General features: G+C 38.5%; 2 protein-coding genes across 51 annotated transcripts in view; one reads left to right on the forward strand and one right to left on the reverse strand.

The window, feature by feature from the left end:
• The window catches only part of NUP37 (nucleoporin 37), a 45,869-nt gene extending 43,003 nt beyond the window's left edge, over nucleotides 1–2,866 (reverse strand). Inside the window, exons 1-2 of one of the 2 annotated variants that reach the window (XM_509316.9) lie at nucleotides 2,777–2,866; nucleotides 1,094–1,314 (exon numbers count right to left, since the gene is read on the reverse strand). In XM_509316.9, the coding sequence (XP_509316.1) occupies nucleotides 1,094–1,249 (156 nt within the window). In that variant the 5' untranslated portion in view covers nucleotides 1,250–1,314; nucleotides 2,777–2,866. The other variant, XM_054663486.2, reaches the window with a different exon arrangement.
• Nucleotides 1–22,339, forward strand: part of PARPBP (PARP1 binding protein) — a 268,079-nt gene that overhangs the window by 187,874 nt on the left and 57,866 nt on the right. For 27 of the 49 annotated variants that reach the window (XR_010148429.1, XR_010148423.1, XM_054663475.2 and 24 more), the window contains one exon: nucleotides 6,587–6,742. Coding sequence is in view for 25 of the 49 variants with exons in the window: in XM_054663475.2 (XP_054519450.1) it covers nucleotides 6,587–6,742 (156 nt within the window). In the remaining 24 variants the exon portion in view is untranslated. Of the gene's footprint in view, nucleotides 1–2,845; nucleotides 3,005–6,586; nucleotides 6,743–16,511; nucleotides 17,319–22,339 lie in introns of those variants that run through there. The other 22 variants (XR_010148431.1, XR_010148430.1, XR_010148427.1 and 19 more) reach the window with 6 other exon arrangements.

Below are 22,339 nucleotides of genomic sequence, written 5' to 3' on the forward strand. Positions count from 1 at the left end.
ACCAGTCTGGCCAACATCATGAAACCCCCTACTAAAAATACAAAAATTAGCTGGGTGTGGTGGTGCATGCCTGTAATCCCAGCTACTTGGGAGGCTGAGGCAGGAGAATCAACTGAACCCGGGAGATGAAGGTTATAGTGAGCCGAGGTTGACCTCCAGCCTGGGCGACCAAGCAAAACTCTGTCTGAAAAAAAATAATAAAAATAATAATAATACTCTGATAGACAAAGGATTAACCAGATAGTCCTGAGGGTTGAACCTTCATTATTCCAAGTCTCTCTTACATGTAAAACTAGCTTTCCTCTGTGAAAACATGGTTTATGTTCACCACAAAGCAATCTTACTTTGGTGATTAAACCTGAGAGTGTTACCACTGCTCATATCAATGACAACTAAAACATACATATGGATTACAATGTTGTCAGATGCCCTCTTGGAATTTTACATATACTAAAATTCAAGCATTAGTTTCCTCATGTTTACAGGAGACGCTAAATATCTTATTCAAGGTCTCATAGCTAGTAAGAAGTAAAGCAGGAGTAAACATGTAGGCATTCCAGTTCTAGAATTCATGCTCTTAATGGCTATGCTTAACTGCCTGCTCAATTAATATGACTCCATATTCTGCATACACTAGATGCACAAAAAGTATGACAGCATACTAATAGGAAAGCTGAATATTATAAAAGCTATAAAATCTCCTGGAAGATTGTTTTTCGGGCTCTCAACATTAGCTGGTTTCGTATGTCAAAGCAGGATGTAGAAAAACCGTAATTAATTGGATCTCATTTATATTGTTTTTTTCCTGTACATACCAATGTTCAGTTAATCATAGCCTTCACTTATCAGAATATTCCATTAATGATCATGAGGCAAAAGTGAAGCCTCATACCATTCTTTTTCACTATCTATATAATGTTTACATAAATCTCAGGCACATATAACTGGGAACATCTTTCTCTATGGATCTTTTCTTTTTTTTTTTTTTTAACATTCAAACTCAATATACTTCCAAAGTTTATATTTGGTTTGTGTAAGTTCTCTTAGTAGTGAAATATGTTCACTGTCATTCGGTGCAGTTTTGTAGACTAACCTGAAACGTACACGTGCCAATGACCACATAATTATTGCCACCATATGCAATTAGGTTTCCTGAATCCCCATTCTCAAAGGGATTAAATTCTACCACATGCACATAATCTTCACAATCCACAGTGTAGGCAGCATTTCTTGAGGCATCTTGCTTCATCTTGTATGTCAAAATTCAAGCAGTTGTGAAAATTAAATAGCCTTCTACTGGACAAGGTCACGAAACTGTGGATTACAGCACAGGTACAATTACAATGGTCAATATTGTAATTCAGCAAATGCATCAAAATAAGGTTGTGGTGTTACAATGAGACAGAAAGCTCAAAAGAAACATTTAAAGTACTTATCAAGGGACAGAAACTGCAGGAAAAATATTAAATCTAGTTATTAATGGTTCCACATTTGCTCCACAGCTCTTTCCCATATCTGTGATTCTAGCAGACAATAACACTGCAAAGTTCTGTTTAGATTATCTAAAACAAATAGTATTTCATCTGAAGATGGAATCATTTTAACAGCAAATGTTAATAAAAATTAATAACTTTTATGAACCACTATTTGTAGGTGCCATATTAAGCATTTTACTGACATGATCACATCTGGTATCTGTACAAATCTAAAGGCAGGTACTACCTCTGGTCTCCATTTTGTAGATGGAGAAACTGAGGCTTCAGTAGGTTAACTAACTTGCCAAGCTCATAAGCAGGGCCAGGATTTGGAAGACTTCATTGTGTGTGGAGAACCAGCGCTAATGAAGAAAAAAACAGCCTCCTGGCTTGAAGGAGACCACAGTTTAGGGATAGTTATGACTCAACGTGAAAAGGGCTATAATATAAACAGATAGAAAATACAGGATCTGTTGTTAAGGAGTACCAAAATGTGTGATATAAAAATAATGTTCAGGGGGTTGGGCGGAGGGAGAGCATCAGGATAAATAGCTAATGCACGTGGAGCTTAATACCTAGGTGATGGGTGTGCAAACCACTATAGCACACGTTTACCTTTGTAATAAACCTGCACGTCCCGCACACGTATCCCGGAACTTAAAAATTAAAATAATAATATTTTTAAAACTAGGCAGAAGACCTTAACCTGTCAGGGACTAGTGTGCACTCTGGAAGTAGCATTCCCACATGAGAATTATGGGTTTTAGAGTTTTTGGTTTTTTAAAAAATTCGACACAAGGGTTGTCCTGAAAACAGCTGGACTCAGTAACAAACATATCAAGCACCTTAAGAGTATCTACTGAGAATGAGTCCCACCTCGAGACGCTTATAAACTAGTAACTTTAGGAATGGACATCAGGGACTGGAGACTTTTGAAGGGTGACCAGCAAGTGTTATGGACACGGAGGCAGAGAGGTATAGAAGTGCAAGAGATTCGAGGTCACGAAATTGTTCCGTCTCCACACCTACTGCTCATTAAAGCAGTGGCCGGGGCCTCGCCGTACACGTTGGACAGGACTTGCCCCTGTAAAACTACAACGGCAGAGAAGAAGGGAGGGAACAAGATAAGTCTCTGCAATGAGCCCCGACACCTCTCCCCGGGCCAGGCGAGTTCCTCAAGACCCCGCTCCCACCTCCCGGGGCCCGAGGTGGGAAGGAAAAACTCCCGGGAATAGAGTGGCAAGGCTGGGCGGCCGGCAGAAAAGCATCCCGGCCTCTCGGGCTCCCAGCTCGATACGCACCGCAGAGCGCCGGGAACCGACCAGAGGCAGGCTGGTCTTCCTTGGGGGCTGCCGCGACGCGCTGTGGCTCTGCTTCCGGGTCGGAGGGCGAGCGCAGCGATTGGCTCCCGGGGCCTCCCGCGAGGTTTGAACTGTATTCAGCGGCGACTGCGGCGGCGGCAGGAGGGCATCCCGTCGGGGATCCTTCCGCACACTGAAGAGTACGTCTTCGGGTCTACCCCTAATCATGTAAGTCTCGCGTCTGCCCTACCTGCTCTGTCGCATTTTTAAGTGGTGATTCAGGCTGTGGCTTTTGAGGGTGTTTTGCACTGTAATACCTCGGTCGTAGCAAAGTGCCGTGGGACCGAGGTATTATGGTGCAGTGACTTGACGCTCGAGCCTGGTTGGGCCTGGGGGCTGTAGGCGGAGTTCACAGTATCTAGCGATGGAGCTGGTAGGCCCTGAGGGTTCGTCTGCAGCTTGGAAGACAGGCCCGTAGAGGCCTGCTTAACTTCCATTAGTTAGGCAGGAAACCTGGGTTCTAGTCCCACTATGTACACGGACTCCAATTCCTCAACTTTCTCCTACTCCTGATTAGTTACAGCCTCCCAAGGAACCTTTGGGACTTGCACTCGAACACTGATAATGATGTTGAGTGCAATTTTTAAATTGAGCACCTACTAAATGCCTGGCACTAGGTGGGTTATGTACTTGTTTCACTAACGTCTCATTCTGTGAGGTAGGAATTCCCTTCCTGGTTTTGCAGGTGAAGAAACTTATGCTCATTAGAGATTTTAAATACCGAAGGACTACAGGTCATAAAGGGGGAGCCTGGAAGTGATATCTGACTCGGAAGTGTAGTTCTTTCAACCATTTCACACTGCCTGCCCAGTGACAATTTTCTGTCTCACAGGTTTTGCTCTAGAGCAACCTGGAATCCAATTTTTTAAAAACAAGTGTTATCGCTGCTGCCTTTGGCTACTGTTTTTTTGTATAGTGCAGCCTGCCATTCAGAGTGCTTGCATATTTATTGTCTCATTGACTTCTCACAAGGGACTGGAAGGCAAGTATTTCTGTGTGATGATGCCTCCACCTAGGCAACCACGTGTAAGGCTTATGGCATAGGCTCCCACAGCCAGCTAGCTACAGGAAGAGCTGGGACTAGACCAGGGGTTGGCAAACTGGCTGTGCTGCCTGTTTTTGTGCAGCCAGCTCCTGAGCTAAGAAGGAGTGTTACGTGTTTATATGGTTGGGGGAAAAAATGAAAAGAATAATGTTTTGTGATGTGTAAAAATTACATGAAATTCAAATTTCAGTGTCCATAAAAAAAGTTTTATTGGAGCACAGCTATACTCATTTGTTTGTTTATGTATGTCCATGGCTATTTTCACACTAGAAGGTCAAAGTGAGTAGTTGTGCATGCCTCAAATATTTACTGTTTGTTCCTTTAGAAAAAATTAGCTGATCCCTGAATGAGACTCTTGGTTTTCTGTCACCATAGTAATGCTCTTTTTTTTTTTTTTTTTTTAAGACAGAGTCTCACTCTGTCACCTAGGCTGGAGTGCAGTAGTGCTATCTTGGCTCATGGCAACTTCCGCCTCCCTGGTTCAAGCGATTCTCCTGTCTCAGCCTCCCAAGTAGCTGGGGTTAGAGGCACACACCACCCCACCCAGCTAATTTTTAGTAGACAGGGTTTCACCATGTTGGCCAGGTTGGTCTCGAACTCCTAACCTTAGGTGAGCCTCGGCTTCCCAAAGTGCTGGGATTACAAGTGTGAACCACCATGCCCAGGCAATGCTCTTTTACTTTTAACTCAAAACAACTTAGAAACTCATAATGCATGATAATAGCTAATGTGCTTTTATACATGCCAGGCACTGTTCTAAAAGCTTTACTTGTGTTTATGTCGTTTACTTGTCATAAAACCCTATGGGATAGGGTTTTCATTTTCATTATGAGGAAGCTGAGGCAGGGAAAGGTGATGTAACTTGGCCAAGATCTCGCAGCCAGTAAGTGGTGGAGCCACATTTCAGAATGGCCTAATTCCCAAGTGAGTCTTCATTCAAATCTTATAATACTACCTTTAAATAATACCAGTAAGTAATTTACTCCTAAAAATGTATTTCAGGCAAAGTGACCATGTCACTGAAGCTGACAGTTCTTCACTTTTTTTTTTCTTTCAAGAGATGAGGGTGATTTTTTGAAGAGAAATACAATTCTTAGCTATTTACTAGGATTTGCATTTATGTAAATAATCTCTAATCTTCTACCTGTATCTTTAAGTTGCATCATAGATTGTGTCTATAATTTAATTATATTGCAAGTGGCATGTATCTTTGCTCTTGATTATACAAACCAAAGTAAACATCTAGGATTCTGTTTATGCCACATAAAAATAGAAGAAAAGGATAGCAGAAGGAGTCAGGAAATGGAATAAGTACAGGAAAATACCCAAAATAAGATGATGGGCATGTGAGTATGTTGAGACTTGAGTACTTAAAGTAGGAAAAAAACTTTTAGCAGGCATGTCTGTAAACTCAGAGAAAGGAATTGGATGCCTTATATAGTCTTGGGTATATGAAACATTGGCACTACCTCAAATTGTTTTGAAAGGCTTTTGTGTGCATCAGGAGAAGTTACTTAACGTGATGCTTTAAGAACACAGCTTATAGAGTTAGACATATTAAGCTTCTGCTGTTTGTCCACTTACAAGCTGAGTGACGTGGAGGTTATTAGGTAAAATAAGGATAATAACAGACCTGTTTTATTGGACACTTATGACAATCGAGTGAGGTAATCAATATTAAGCTTTTGAAAAGTATCTCCACCAAGTAAGCTCCTAAATATTAGTTATTTTATTGGTTATGTAGTACGGTGTAACAAACCATTTCAAAAGTTAAGGTTTTAAAATAACCATTTCCTTATGATTCTGTGGATCAGCAGTTTGGGTGGGACACTGCTTGGTGATACTCTAGTGGTCATACAGGACACAATTCCTCCAGTAACAGGTTGTGACAACACATGTGAAATGTCTACCAGGGAAGCTTATTAGAGACTTAATGCCCAGGGTTTTTATTGGGGGCTAAATGCAAAGGCATCCACTGTCTGACATGTACCAAAATTCCAGACTCGCAAGTGTTTAGCATAAACTATATTGTTTGTATGAACAGTTTAGCACAGTGAACCACTCTTACTGGAAACACTCCTGAAATCTAAGCTCCCGAACTGGACTCCAGCTTCAAAGGATAGCATTCAGGCCTATTGTATTAGTACTTCTGCACACACCACTGAAGGCCTAAGCTCAGAACTCCCACAGCGTCATTCTTGCCACATTCTATTGGTTAAATCAAGTTACAAGCCTGGTCCAGATTCAAAAGGGTAGAAAAATAGGCCACCTCTTTTGGGACAACGTAGGATGGGAGGAAATTGGCTTTTTAGGGTTTTTTTTTTTTTTTTCCCCCCAATTTATCAGACTTATTACCTATCTCAAAACAAATATATATATTTAAATACAGCTTTAATTAGGTATATTTGTAATTATAAGTTTGCAGTAAATTTGCGTGTCTGTTTTTGTGTGAATTTTCAGAATTGAAGGCTACATTTTGTTCTTTCAGAAGGTTTGGCTTAAGAAACCAAAGGGGAGGGAAATATGATTACGCAGAAATTGTATTATTTTGTTTTCCTAAATTTAATTAAAAGCAATCTTGGTAAATATGAAATGACCTCTCATTCACCATATGTTTTTCTCTATCTGTGCTTGCCTATACATGTTAAATGTTAATTTCAGGTTAACATAAGATACTTTAACTTTGTATTCTGTCCTACTTTAAGATAATGGCTGTGTTTAATCAGAAGTCTGTCTTGGATATGATTAAAGAGTTTCGAAAGAATTGGCGTGCTCTTTGTAACTCTGAGAGAACTACTCTATGTGGTGCAGACTCCATGCTCTTGGCATTGCAGCTTTCTATGGCAGAGAACAACAAACAGGTTGGTAAACTATATTTGGGTTAACTTGTTTTTTTAAAGCAAAATTTCATTGCTGCCCATTTGAATAAACTTAAGCTTGAGAATATTAATTTCTTTACATTATGTGCCCTTCTGTGATAATACACCATTTTCACAAATGCCTCTGTGTATCTGTGTCAGAATGTTATGATAGAATTTGAAATGAATTATTTCAAAATTAAGCTCTTATGTATGATTATACACGGGACATGCATATTTGATGTTTAATAGGAAGATTTAGGATAAACATGTAACTATTATTATTGTGGTCAAATTATTTTTATTTAATAAGACTTTTTTCATTCCCTAAACTTTTAAAAACTACTGACTCTTGTACCCCAATCCTGGAAATTCTTCTAATCTGCACCGAGATACTGGAAACTGCCTTTAAAAATTTCCACAAAGTGATTCTTACTTAGGTAGCTTGAGCCAAACCAGCGTTTGGATTTAAGCCGTAGATTAAGGGCTAGAGGTGTTCAGATGAGAGAAGGATGAACGTAGGATAGAGTGGTAAGGAAAGGCTTTGTGATATTAGATAGATTTTAGATAAAGGAAGAGAAGGCTGTAGAGGAGGTATGATGAGGAAAGTCAGTTCAGAAGAAGGGTTCAGGGGAATCAAAGTCATGGTATGAACTTGGCAAAGATACTGGCTTGACTAGAGAAGAGGATTTTTGAAGGGTAGAATTAGCTTCAATGGGTCTGTTGGGCTAGATATTGAAATGACATTCTGATGAGTTATTTTAATTTTATATGTCAGTAGTTTCCAGATTTTTAGATTCCATAGACAGTAAAATTTCTAAAAAATTATTAGACACTGACAGATTTTAACCATTTCTCATTTTTGCAAATAAGGCCATTGAGAAAAAATAGTTACTGTATATATGATCATCATTTTGAAAAAGGAAGAATATTTTAACACTTAAAAATTAAAAAGTATAAAATCTTAAAACAGGGATAGTGTTTTCTACCTGTGAATAGTTGGCAGTTTTGCATATTTAAACAATGCATGTTAAGATAAATTTTGAATCTCTAAAACAATGACAAAATGTTATTTTATTTTATGTAGTCATTTTTTGAACAAATACTGAGTTTTTACTGTGTGTTAGACATCATTGTAAAAATTGGGAATACAGTAATGAAAGAAGTCACTTCTTATGGAGTGAACCTTCTGGGGAGAGATAGCTAGTACTGTAAGATATTTAGTCTTTTAGGACATAATAAATGCTATTAATAATAGTGTTATTAATATGTACATAATAAACATACAGAAAACAATAAAACATGCGACTAAGGAATATGCAGAGTTTGGGGTGAAAGGGTTGTTGGAATTTGAAATAGGGTGGTCAGGGAAGGCCTCACCTGGAAAGTACCATTTGAGCAAAGATTTGAAACAGGGGAGGGCATTAGCCATGGGGATTTTTATGGGAAGGGACTACCGCAGGCAAAGGGAGGAGCAGGTGTAGTGGCCCTGAGGTGGCTCTATGCCTGGATGTTCCAGGAACAGTAAAAAGGCCAATACAGCTGTCTGAATAAATGTTAATCTCCTTCCCTCCACTAATTACTTTTTTCTCTTTTTCTATTTTTGAGCTTCTACTATAAGCCAGGCATTGTGATATATGTTGGGGTTAAAACGGTGAGCAAAACTAGACTTGACTCCTGCCATCATGAAACATATTACCTAGTAGATAAGGCAGACATTATGTAGAGGATCATACAAATACATGTAAACTAATAGCCATAAGAAGAATATGATGCTCAGACACCAGATAATTGACTTCGTCAAAGAGATCAAGCTGAGCCCCTCAGTTGTACTCTTTGGTCTAGAGGCTCTTTTTTACCCTCTCCAGGGAATGAACCTTCAATTTTTTGCCAAGTTAGATGATTATTCTCCCCTACCTCAACAGAAATTAATTATTAGGCAAAAATCAAAGCAAAGATTACCCAGAGAGATAAGCACAATACTGGAATAACTTCTAGAATCACTTCATTGGCAAATCTCTTCTCCAATGCCTTCCACTGGGCAGATTGTTCTTCTAGGAGACATATTAAGAGTGTTGCCTTTCAAAGGCTTTGGCTTTATGTGGTGGGGTGAGCAGAAAGGGTTCCTGATTCAGCTTTCTACCTTTTTTTTGGACTCTCCTTTGTCTTTCAAAATTTGCGCTCAGGGTTTATAAAAACCAGGTTCTAGAGTGCCAGGGAGTAGTAGATGCCTTGAAACAAACACAAGCCCCACCTTTTGCTTACCCTTGTATATTGGCACTTTCTCTTTGTTTTTGACCTTTTGTAGTTTCTCTTTTATAGACTATTTAGTCATGCTTTAAAAAAGTTTTTCTATTTTCTCCTGTAGTTTTAGGTGTTCTGTACCAGGAAGTTTTTCTGCAAATCAAGTTAGCCATATTGCACTGTTGGTGTGTCTGTTTTAAAGTTGTAACAGATGGGGCCGGGTGCTGTGGCTCACGCCTGTAATCCCATCACTTTGGGAGACTGAGGCCGGCAGATCACATGAGGTCAGGAGTTCGAGTCCAGCCTGGCCAACTTGGTGAAACCTTGTCTCTATTAAAAATTAAAAAATTAGCCGGGCGTAGTAGTAGGCGCCTGTAGTCCCAGCTACTCGGGAGGCTGAGGCAGGATTATCACTTGAACCCAAGAGGCAGAGGTTGCAGTGAGCCACTGCACTCCAGTCTGGCCAACAGAGCGAGACTCTACCTCAAAAATAAATAAATAAAATAAAATTATAACAGTATCAGCTCTTTCTGTATCTTGTTTTTTTCCATCCAACATTATTTTCAAGATCTTTTCAGGTAGTGATAGACAGAAAAGTTAATCTAATTTATTCATTTTATCACTCTCACATGTTCCTTTAATATGACTGCCATATTCTATTTATTGGTGGATCTTTAGACTGAAGTTCTTTTGTGTTATGAATAGTTTTGCCTTGAAATGAAATGTTTGCACTGAGCAAGAGGTTTTTTAGGCTCTTTATTTAAGTAGTTACATGATAGACACATTTTTATCTTACACATGGCAGTCAGAATTTACATTTGTGGGCTAGACACACTGACTCATACCTGTAATCGCAGCACTCTGAGAGTCCATGATGGGCAGATCACTTAAGCCCAGAAGTTCAAGACCAGCCTGGGCAACATGGCGAAACCTCGTCTCTACAAAAAAATACAAAAATTAGCTGGGTGTGGTGGAGTGTGCCTGTAGTCTCAGCTACTTGGGAGACTGAGGTGAGATCACTTGAGCCTGGGAGGTTGAGGCTTGCTGTGAGCCAAGATCACTCCAGTGCACTCTAGCCTGGGCAACAGAATGAGAACCTATCTCAAAAAAAGAAAAAAAAAAAAAGAAATTACATTTATGTCATCAATGGAAGAGAGTGCCATTTTTTTATCCTTCTTTCCATATTAGATGTCAGATTTTATTAGAAAAGATTAAAAAATGGTATTTCATTTTATTTTTTTAGACAGCTACCATGTTTAAAAATTTGTTTAAATGCTTATTTGATCATTTAGGTATCTTTCTTTTTCATAGTAGATTCATTTTTAATAATGAAATAAACTAGAAATATTCTACATGTATATCACCTGGAGGTTGGTTCTATATAGCATTGTAAACCACCAGTAGAATAGTGTGCAATAATTAAATAGCTTGGGTACATGTACATTTATTGACATGGAAAAATATTCAAAATATATTGTTAATAAAACAGAGCAGTTTGTATTATGGCTAAGAGTAAATGCTAGGGAGTCAGTTGGCTTGGGTTCACAGCCTAATTCAGCCTTTTGGCTGAGTGGCCTTAGACAAATCACTTAATTTTTTAAAAAATTTAGTTTTTTACATTGACAAAAAATTGTATTTATTTATCATGTACAATATATTTTGAAATATGTATACATTGTGAAATGGCTTAACTGAGCCAATTAATATGCATTACCTCACATTCTTAACATTTTTGTGGTGATAACAATTAAAATGTATTCTCTGAACAGTTTTCAAGGATACAACAGTGTTATTAACTAGCAACACCATGTTGTACAATAGATCTCTTGAAATTATTCCTCCTAACAGAAACTGTATATACTTTGATGAGTATCTCCCCATCCACCCCACCCACCGTGCCCCCACATCCCCTAGTAACCATCATTGTCTTTCTACTTCTGTAAGTTCACCTCTTTTGTTTTTTTGATGGAGTCTCACTCTGTCTCCCATGCTGGACTGCAGTGGCGCAATCTCAGCTCACTGCAAGCTCCCCCTCCCGGGTTCACGCCATTCTTCTGCCTCTGCCTCCCTAGTAGCTGGGACTGCAGGCACCCGCCACCACACCCGGCTAATTTTTTGTATTTTTAGTAGAGACGGGGTTTCACCATGTTAGCCAGGATGGTCTCGATTTCCTGACCTCGTGATCTGCCCACCTCGGCCTCCCAAAGTGCTGGGATTACAGGCATGAGCCACCATGCCCGGCCTGTAAGTTCAACTTTTTAACACACCACTTGTAAGTGAGATTATGTGGTGTTTGTCTTTCTATGCCTGTCTTACTTCCCTTAATATAATGTTTTCCAGGTACATCCATGTTGTTACAAATGACAGGATTTCTCTCTTTTATGGGGCTGAATAGCATTCCATTGTGTATATATACCACGTTTTCTATCCATTCATCCATTGATGGATACTTAGGTTGATTCCATATCTTGGCTCTTGTGAACAATGCAGCAATGGCCATAGGAGTCCTGATCTCTCTTCACTACTGATTTCATTTCCTTTGGATATATACCCAGTATTGGGATTGCAGGATCATATGGTAGTTTTATTTTTTGAGAAACTTTCATACTGTAATGCTTATACTAATTACATTTCCACCAACAGTATACAAAGGATTCCCTTTTCTTCACATTTTTTTTAAACACTTTTATCTTTTCAATAATGGCCATTCTAACAGGTCATAATTTATTTTGGTTTCCATTTGCATTTTTCTGATGATTAGTAATGTTGAGCATTTTATATATACCTCTTGGCAATTTGTGTGTCTTCTTTTTGGAAATGTCTATTCAGATCCTTTGTCCAATTCTTAAAAAACGATTATTTTTAAAATTCATTTTATTATTTAGAGACAGAGTCTCAATATGTTGCCCAGGCTGTACTTGGACTCCTAGGCTCAAGAATTCTCCTGCCTCAACCTCTGAAGTAATTGAGACTGTGGGCATACGCCACTGCATCCTGCTCTTTTGCCCATTTTTTTTTTTTTAATGGGGTTGTTTTCTTATTGAGTTTCTTATATATTTTGGATATTAACCTTTTATCTGATACATGATTTGGATATATTTTCTCCCATTCCATAGGTTGTCTCTTCACTCTGCTGATTGTTTCCTTGGCTGTGCAGAAAGTTTTTAGTTTGATATAATCCCATTCATGTATTTTTGCTTTTGTTTTCTGTGCTTCTGGGTTTATGTCCAAAAAACCATTCCCCAGACCAATGTCATGGAGTTTTTCCTCTGTTTTTTTCTAGGACTTTTGCAGTTTCAAATGTTAAATTTAAGCCTTTAATACATTTTGATATTCATTCTTCTAGCCAATGAGCCTGGAATGTTTTTCCATTTGTTTGTACCTTCTCTGATTTCTTTGAGCAGTGTTTTGTAGTTTTCATTGTAGAGATCTTTCACCTCCCTGGTTGACTGTATTTCCAGGTATTTTATTCTTTTTATGGCAATTGTGAATGAGGTTGCATTCCTGATTTGCCTCTAGACTTGACTACTGCCCAAAGCAATTTATATATTTAATGCTAGTCCTGTCAAACTTCCAGTGACATTCTTTGCAGAGCTAGAAAAAGCTCTTTTAAAATTCCTATGGAACCCAAAAAGACCCCAAATAGCTAAGGCTATCCTAAGCAAAAAGAAGAAAGCAGGTGGTATCATGCTACCTGACTTCAAACTGTATTAAAGGGCTACAGTAACCAAAACAGCATGGTATTGGTAGAAAAACAGACACATAGACCAATGGAACAGAATACAGAGCCCAGAAATAAGACCACACACCAACAACCATCTGATCTTCAACAAAGCTGATGAAAACAAGCAATGGGGAAAGGATTCCCTATTCAATAAATAGTGCTGGGATAACTGGCTAACCATGTGCAGAAGATTGAAACCGGACCTCTTCCTTAAACTACATACAAAAATCAACTCAAGATGAGGGACTTACATATAAAACCCAAAACTGTAAAAACCCTGGAAGACAACCTAGGCAATACCATTCTGGACACAGGCATGGGCAACGATTTCATGATGAAGATGCCAAAAGCAATTGCAACAAAAGCAAAAATTCACAAATGGGATCTAATTAAACTAGAGAGCTTCTACACAGCAAACAAAACTATCAACAGAGTAAACAGACAACCTACAGCATGGGAGAAAATTTTTAGAAACTATACATCTGACAAAAGTCTGATATCTAGTATCTATAAAGAACTTAGACAGATTTACAAGAAAAAATTCCATTAAGAAGTAGGCAAAGGGCTGGGCATGGTGGCTTACTCATGTAATCTGAGTACTTTGGGAGGCTGAGGCAGGCGGATCACTTGAGGTCAGGAGTTCAAGGCCAGCCTGGGCAACATGGTGAAACCCCATCTCTAGTAGAAATACAAAACATTAGCCAGGCATGGGGGCAGACGCCTGTAATCCCAGCTACTCGGGAGACTGAGACAGGAGAATCACTTGAACCTGGGAGGCAGAGGTTGCAGTGAGCTGAGATCACGCCACTGCACTACAGCCCAGGCAACAAGAGTGAAACTCCATCTCAGAAAAAAAAAAAAAACTAAAAAAAAGAAGTGGGTAAAGGACATGAACAGACACTTTTCAAAAGAAGACATACATGTGGCCAACAAGCATATGAAAAAAAGCTCAACATCACTGATCATTAAAAATTGCAAGTCAAAACCACAATAAGATATCATCTCACACCAGCAGAATGGCTATAATTAAAAAATCAAAAAGTAACAGTGGCTCACGCCTATAATCCCAGCACTTTGGAAGGCCAAGGTGGGTGGATCACTTGAGGTCAGGATTTTGAGACCAACCTGGCCAACATGGTGAAACCCCATCTCTACTAAAATTACAAAAATTAGCCGGGTGTGGTGGCATGCACCTGTATTCCCAGCCACTTGGGAGGCTGAGGCATTAGAATCACTTGAACCCGAGAGGCAGAGATTGCAGTGAGCTGAGATTACACCACTGCACTCCAGCCTGTGTGATGGAGCGAGACTCTGTCTCAAAAGAATAACAAAAGAGGTACTGGCAAGGCTGTGGAGAAGAAGGAACACTTATACACTGTTGGGGGAGTGTAAATTAGTTCAACCATTGTGTAAAGCAGTGTGGAGATTCCTTGAAGACCTAAAAACAGAACTACCATTTGACCCAGCAATCCCATTATTGGGTATATATCCAAAGGAATATAAATCATTCTATCATAAAGACACATGCATATGTAGGTTTATTGCAGTGCTATTGACAGAAGCAAAGATTTGGAATCAACCTAAATGGCCATTAATGATAGATTGGATAAAGAAAATATGGTACATATACATCATGGAATACTCTACAGCCGTAAAAAAGAACGAGATCATGTCCTTTGCAGGGAAAGGAACTAGAGACCATTATCCTTAGCAAACTAATGCAGGAACAGAAAACCAGATACCACATGTTCTCACTTATAAGTGGGAGCTAAATGATGAGAACAAATGGACACATAGAGGGAAATAACAGGTACTGGGGCCTACTGAAGGGTGACGGGTGGGAGGAGGGAGAGGATCAGGAAGAATAACTAATGGGCACTTGGCTTAATACCGGGGTGACAAAATAATCTGTACAGCTGGGCGCGGTGGCTAACGCCTGTAATCCCAGCACTTTGGGAGGCTGAGGCAGGCAGATGGCCTGAGGTCGGGAGTTTGAGACCAGCCTGGCCAACATGGTGAAACCCCATCTCTACTAAAAATACACAAATTAGCCAGGTCATGGTGGCATGTGCCTGTAATCCCAGCTACTTGAGAGGCTGTGGTGGGAGAATCACTTGAACCCAGGAGGTGGAGGTTGCAGTAAGCTGAAGTCACGCCATTGCGTTCCAGTCTGGGGGATAGCGACAGAGCGAGACCCTGTCTCAAAAAAAAAAAAAAGAAGAATCTGTACAACAAACCCCTATGACATGAATTTACCTATGTAACAAACCTGCACATATATCCCTGAACTTAAAAGTTCAAAAGAAAAAAATCCATTTTGAGTTGATTTTTGTAAAAGGGATAAGGGTCTAATTTCATTTTTCTGCAGGTAGATACCCAGTTGTCCAACATTTATTGATTAGACTGTTCTTTCCCCATTAGGTGTTTTTTGTATCTTTTTTCAAAACCAATTGCCTGTAAATTTGTGGATATATATCTTGGTTCTCAATTCTGTTCCACTGGTCTATCCGTATGTTTTTATGCTAGTACTATGCTATTTGGATTACCATAGTTTTGTAGTATAGTTTGAAGTTAGGTAGTGTGATGCCTCCAGCTTTGTTCATTTTGCTCAAGATTGTTTTTGCTGTTTGGGGTCTGTTGTAGTTCCATATAAATTTTAAAATTGTTTTTTCTATTTCTGTCAAAAATGGCACTGGAATTTTGATAGGAATAGCATTGATTGAATCTGTATATTGCTTTGGATAATATGGACATTTTAACAATATTAATTCTTCCAGTTCATCAATATGGGGTAACTTTCCATATACTTGTGTCTTCTTTAATTTCTTTTATCCATGTTTTATAGTTTTCAGTGTGCAGATCTTTCATCTTCTTGGTTAAATTTATTTATAAAAATTTTTTGTTTTTATAGCTATTATAAATGGGATTGTTTTCTGGATTACTTTTTCAGATTGTTTTTAGTGCATTGAAATGATAGTGATTTTTGTATTTTGATTTTTGTATCTTGCCACTTTACACAATTTGTTTATTCTTACAGTTTTTGGTGGCATCTTTGTGGTTTTCTATATATAAGAACATGTTATCTGTAAACAGGAACATTTTCACTTATTTCTTTCCAATTTGGATGCCTTTTGTTTCTTTTTCTTACCTAACCACTCTGGCTACACCTTCTAGTACTATGTTGAATAGAAGTGGGAAGAGTGAGCATCCTTGTCTTGTTCCTGATCTTAAAGGGAAATCTTTCAACTTTTTCACTATTGAGTATGATGTTAGCTGTGAGTTTGTCATATATGGCCTTTCTCATGTTGAAGTATTTTTTTATATCTAATGTGTTGACAATTACTATAATGAGAGGATATTTAATTTTGTCAGATGTTTTTTTCTGTGTCTTTAGAGATGATCATAGTGTTTTGTCCTTCATTCTGTTATGTGCCATGTTTTGTTTATAGATTTGCGTATGCTGAACCATCCCTGGTATGAATCTGACTTTATCATCATGAGTGATCCTTTTAATGTGCTGTTTAATTTGGTTTCCTAGTATTTTGTTGAGGAATTTTGCATATGTGTTCATTATGGATATTGTCCTCTAATTTTTTTTTTCTTGTAGTGTCCTAGTGTGGCTTTGGAATCCGGGTCATGCTTGTTTCATAAAATGAGTTTGGAAGTATTCCCTTTTCATTTTTTTGGAAGAGTTCTTAGTGCATACAGAACATTCTTCAAGATAGATCATATGTTAGCCCACAAAACAAGTCTTAACAAATTTAAGAAGATTGAAATCATACTGAGTATCTTTTCTGATTACAGTGGTATGAAACTAGAAATCTGTAACGGAAGAATTTGGAAAATTAACAAACACGTGGAAATTAACCAACGGTTCGAAGAAGAAATTAAAAGGAAATTTTAAAAAACCTTAAAAAATATGGAAGTACAACATACCACAACTTATGGGATAGAGCAAAAGCAATTCTAAGAGGAAAGCTTGTAGCAATAAACACCTACATTGAAAGAAAAAAAGATCTTTAATAAACTTAACATTACACCAAAAGAAACTAGGAAAAGAACACACTAAGCCCAAACTTAGCAGAAGGAAGAGAATAATAAAGATGAGAGCAGAAATAAATGAAATAGAGACTAAAAAAACAATAGCAAAGATCAATGAAGCTAAGAGTTGGCTTTTTGAAAAGATAAACAAAATCAACAAACCTTTAGGTAAAGTAAGAAAAAAGAGAAGCCTCAAAAAAAAAAAAAAAAAGAAATGAAAAAGGATACATTATAACTAATACCACAGAAATAAAACAGGTCATAAAAGACTACTATGAACAATGTGTATGCCAACAAATTGGATAACCTAGAAGAAATGGATAAATTCCTTGACACGTACTATCTACCAAGACTACATCATGAAGAAATAGGAACTCTGAATAGACCAATAAGAACTAAGGACATTGAATCAGTAATAAAAAGTCTTTTATTAAAGAAAAGCCCAGGACCTGATGGCTTTACTGCTGAATTCTACCAAACATTTAAAGAACTAATACCAATCCTTCTCAAACTCTTCCAAAAGCATGCAGAAGTGGGAACACTTTCCAGCTCATTTTATGAAGCCAGTAGGTAAGTATTCCTCATAGACTTTCTATTCATATCCTTTTCTTATTTTACTGTTGAGTTGTTTTTGTCTCTTGTTTTTGCTGTGAGACAGGCTCTCACTCTGTCGCCCAGGCTGGAGTGCAGTGGCACAATCATTGTTCACTGCAACCTCGACCTCCCCAGGCTTAGGTGATTTTTACCTCAGCCTCCCAAGTAGCTGGGACTACAGGTATGTACCACCATGCCCAGCTAATTCTTTTATTTTTTATAGAGACAGGGTTTCTCCATGTTGCCCAGGCTGGTCTTGAACTCCTGGGCCCAAGGGATCTGCCTGCCTCGGTCTCCCAAAGTGCTGGGATTACAGGCATGAACCACTATGTCTGACCTCTTTCTTATTTGGAATATTTCTATATGTATTTTAGATATTCTCTTTGTTATAAATTTTGTTGGTACTGTAAGGGAGGCAAAATTTTACCTCCACCCTTTTAGGGTTTTTGGCTGGGCCTGAGAATTAAATTGACATAAGACAGATCAACAGGAGAAAATCATACAAATTTAATAGGAGTATTACATGGCACAGGAATATGTATAAGGAAATGAAGACCAAAAGACAAGTTAGAGTTGAACACTTACATACTGAATCGGAGAAAGAGTAGTAAAATGAAAATGTGGGCCGGGCATGGTGGCTCACGCCTGTAATCCCAGCACTTTGGGAGGCCAAGGTGGGTGGATCACTAGGTCAGGAGATCGACACCATTCTGGCTAACACGGTGAAACCCCATCTCTACTAAAAATATGAGAGAATTAGCCGGGTGTGGTGGCAGGCGCCTGAAGTTCCAGCTACTTGGGAGGCTGAGGCAGGAGAATGGTGTGAACCCGGGAGGCGGAGCTTGCAGTGAGATCGCGCCACTGCACTCCAGCCTGGGAGACAGAGACTCCGTCTCCAAAAAAAAAAAAAAAAAAAAAAAAATGACAAGGCAAAGGAACTTGGGTGTTTATTTGGATGGAGTAGTGGCCAGGAAATAAAGATTAGTTTAATAAGGTTTGTATAGATTTCCCTGGACCTCAGTTTATACTCCTTGATGATAAGACTGTTACTTGTATAAAGAGGGTATCTTTCACATGGGAATTTTGTCTTCTGTTTTGAAGAAATGGAAGGAAGTTCATAGTGATCATCTTGCACCTGCTGTTTTTCAAGTACTTTTAGCCTAGATTTTCATTTTACCAGGTGGCATAATTTGGGGGTGGAGTGATCTTAATTATTTCAGTATCTTCTAGTTTTACCTACAAGTTTTAGCTTTTCTCCATTTTACCTACTTTCACTGGATGCATTTCCCTTACATTCTTCTACCTGCATTTATGTGAGATACCATTCTACTGAGTCTTAAATCCAGTATGATCATCTTTACCTTGATGTCCCTGTACTGTTTCCACATCATTTTTTTTTGAGATGGGAGTCTCTCCCACATCAATTTTTAAAATAGAGCACATTGTTTGCTTTTTCAACTGACCTTCCCGTTCATATTCTTAGTCGTATTGGCATGTGCCATTGTTCACTCAGTAACTTAAGCTAGATACCCTATTTTTATTTTAATTTATTCTTCTTTAGTAGTGTGAGGAAATAGTACTAAGGTAAATGATGGATTATGAGAATATTGAATAAATAGACTAGCTAAGGGTTAAACCTTGGTGACCATACACTGGAAAATAATGAGAGAGGAATTGAGGCAATTTTTCAGCATCAATATTGTATAGTGATTGAAGGCTGTTATTCTGGAATCAGACTATATTCAAATCACCTCCTTTCATTTATTTATGACTTACTTTTAAAGAAATAAGTAGATTTTATCAACAAGCTAAGTGGAAATACACCCTGAAAAACATTTAACCCTCATTGTAAAAATTTTTACATACTGAAATATTCAATCCAAGTCAGTTTTTCTTCAGGATTTGTTTATGTAGCAGTCACTCAGTGTTTCTTTCTACTTGCTAATTTTCTACTTGCTAATTCACATAATTCAGTGTGAAAGTTCAGACTCTGGGTGGGAAAGAAGAGGTGAGTTGCAACTGAGCTTTTCACGGTTCTTGTATGTGTGTGCACATGTGTAGTGGTGTGGTAGGTTGCAGTTCAGTTTTATTTCAACTTTCCACATACAGAGTTAGCTTAGGCATCTTCAACTGTGCTCTGACTTCCAAGCAATATGAAACAACATACCTATATGTCTGCAGGTGCATTCGTGAGTAGCATATAGTAATTGAAAGTAGATAGAGTTGGTTGTATATATCCATGACTTATATTTTTTATCCTTTGTTTGAGCTCTATTTAGATTTCTCTTTTGGTTTTTTTTTTGTTTTGTTTTGTGTTTTTTTTTGTTTGTTTGTTTGTTTTTGAGACAGAGTCTCACTCTGTCACCCAGGCTGGAGTGCAGTGGCGCAATCTCTGCTCACTGTAAACTCTGCCTCCTGGGTTCATGCCATTCTCTTGCCTCAGCCTCCCGAGTAGCTGGACTACAGGCACCCACCACCACACCTGGCTAATTTTTTGTATTTTTAGTAGAGACGGGGTTTCACCATGTTAGCCAGGATGGTCTCGATCTCCTGACTTCGTGATCCACCCGCCTCGGCCTCCCAAAGTGCTAGAATTACAGGCGTGAACCACCACGTAAGTTTTTAATTCTCTGAAGTTTGAGAACATGAGTCTTAAAGTATAATTCTTACAGCTGAATTTGACTACAGTAAAACTTTTGAATACCTAGTAGAGTTGTTAGTCTGTCTAATGGCATATTTGTTTTTTCTCAACTGTTAAAGTGGGAGAAAAGAAAAGATATTAAAATACCCTTTAAGTTTTAGGCTTTTAGCATGTTTTTTGAGGGGGAAAATTTTTTAGCTTGAATTATATAATGCCTCTCTAGCAGTTATATACTGCTAAAGATTTTTTTTTTTAATTCTAGGGTGTATGTGCACAACGTGCAGGTTTGTTACATATGTATACATATGCCATGTTGGTGTGCTGCACCCATTAACTTGTCATTTACATTAGGTACATCTCCTAATGCTATCCCTCCCCGCTCCCCCCACCCCACGACAGGCCCCAGTTTGTGATGTTCCCCATCCTGTGTCCATGGGTTCTCATTGTTCAGTTCCCACCTGTGAGTCAGAACATGGAGCGTTTGGTTTTCTGTCCTTGAGATAGTTTGCTCAGAATGATGGTTTCCAGCTTCATCCATGTCCCTACAAAGGACATGAACTCATCCTTTTTTATGGCTGCATAGTATTCCATGGTGTATATGTGCCACATTTTCTTAATCCAGTCTATCATTGTTGGACATTTGGGTTGGTTCCAAGTCTTTGCTATTGTGAATAGTGTCGCAATAAACATATGTGTGCGTGTGTCTTTATAGCAGTATGATTTATAATCCTTTGGGTATATACCCAGTAATGGGATGGCTGGGTCAAATGGTATTTCTAGTTCTAGGTCCCTGAGGAATCGCCACACTGACTTCCACAATGGTTGAACTAGTTTACAGTCCCACCAACGGTGTAAAAGTGTTCCTATTTCTCCACATCCTCTCCAGCACCTTTTGTTTCCTGACTTTTTAACTGGTGTGAGATGGTATCTCATCGTGGTTTTGATTTGCATTTCTCTGATGGCCAGTGATGATGAGCATTTTTTCTTGTGTCTTTTGGGTGCATAAATGTCTTCTTTTGAGAAGTATCTGTTCATATCCTTTGTCCACTTTTTGATGGGGTTGTTTGATTTGTTCTTGTAAATTTTTTTTAAGTTCTTTGTAGATTCTGGATATTAGCCCTTTGTCAGATGGGTAGATTGCAAAAATTTTCTCCCATTCTGTAGGTTGCCTGTTTACTCTGATGGTAGTTTCTTTTGCTGTGCAGAAGCTCTTTAGTTTAGTTAGATCCCATTTGTCAATTTTGGCTGGTGTTTTAGTCATGAAGTACTTGCTCATGCCTATGTCCTGAATGGTATTGCCTAGGTTTTCTTGTAGGGTTTTTATGGTTTTAGGTCTAACATTCAAGTCTTTAATCCATCTTGAATTAATTTTTGTATAAGGTGTAAGGAAGGGATCCAGTTTCAGCTTTCTACATATGGCTAGCCAGTTTTCCCAGCACCATTTATTAAATAGGGAATCTTTTCCCGATTTCTTGTTTTTGTCAGGTTTGTCAAAGATCAGATGGTTGTAGATGTGTGATATTATTTCTGAGGGCTCTGTTCTGTTCCATTGGTCTACATCTCTGTTTTGGTACCAGTACCATGCTGTTTGGTTACTGTAGCCTTGTAGTATAGTTTGAAGTCAGGTAGCGTGATGCCTCCAGCTTTGTTCTTTTTGCTTAGGATTGTCTTGGCAATTTGGGCTCTTTTTTGGTTCCATATGAACTTTAAAGTAGTTTTTTCCAATTATGTGAAGAAAGTCATTGGTAGCTTCATGGGGATGGCATTAAATCTATAAATTACCTTGGACAGTATGGCCATTTTCACCATATTGATTCTTCCTGTCCATGAGCATGGAATGTTCTTCCATTTGTCTGTGTCCTCTTTTATTTCATTGAGCAGTGGTTTGTAGTTCTCCTTGAAGAGGCCCTTCACATCCCTTGTAAGTTGGATTCCTAGGTATTTTATTCTCTTTGTAGCAATTGTGAATGAGAGTTCACTCATGATTTGGCTCTCTGTCTGTCTGTGATTGGTGTATAAGAATGCTTGTGAGTTTTGCACATTGATTTTGTATCCTGAGACTGCTGAAGTTGCTTATCAGCTTAAGGAGATTTTGGGCTGAGACGATGGGGTTTTCTAAATATACAATAATGTCATCTGCAAACAGGGACAATTTGACTTCTTCTTTTCCTAAATGAATACCCTTTATTTCTTTCTCCTGCCTGATTGCCCTGGCCAGAACTTCCAACACTATGTTGAATAGGAGTGGTGAGAGAGGGCATCCCTGTCTTGTGCAAGTTTTCAAAGGGAATACTTCCAGTTTTTGCCCATTCAGTATGGTATTGGCTGTGGCTTTGTCATAATTAGATCTTATTAT

This window comes from Pan troglodytes, chromosome 10 (genome assembly GCF_028858775.2).
Source record: "Pan troglodytes isolate AG18354 chromosome 10, NHGRI_mPanTro3-v2.0_pri, whole genome shotgun sequence".
NCBI classification, from domain to species: Eukaryota; Metazoa; Chordata; class Mammalia; order Primates; family Hominidae; genus Pan; species Pan troglodytes.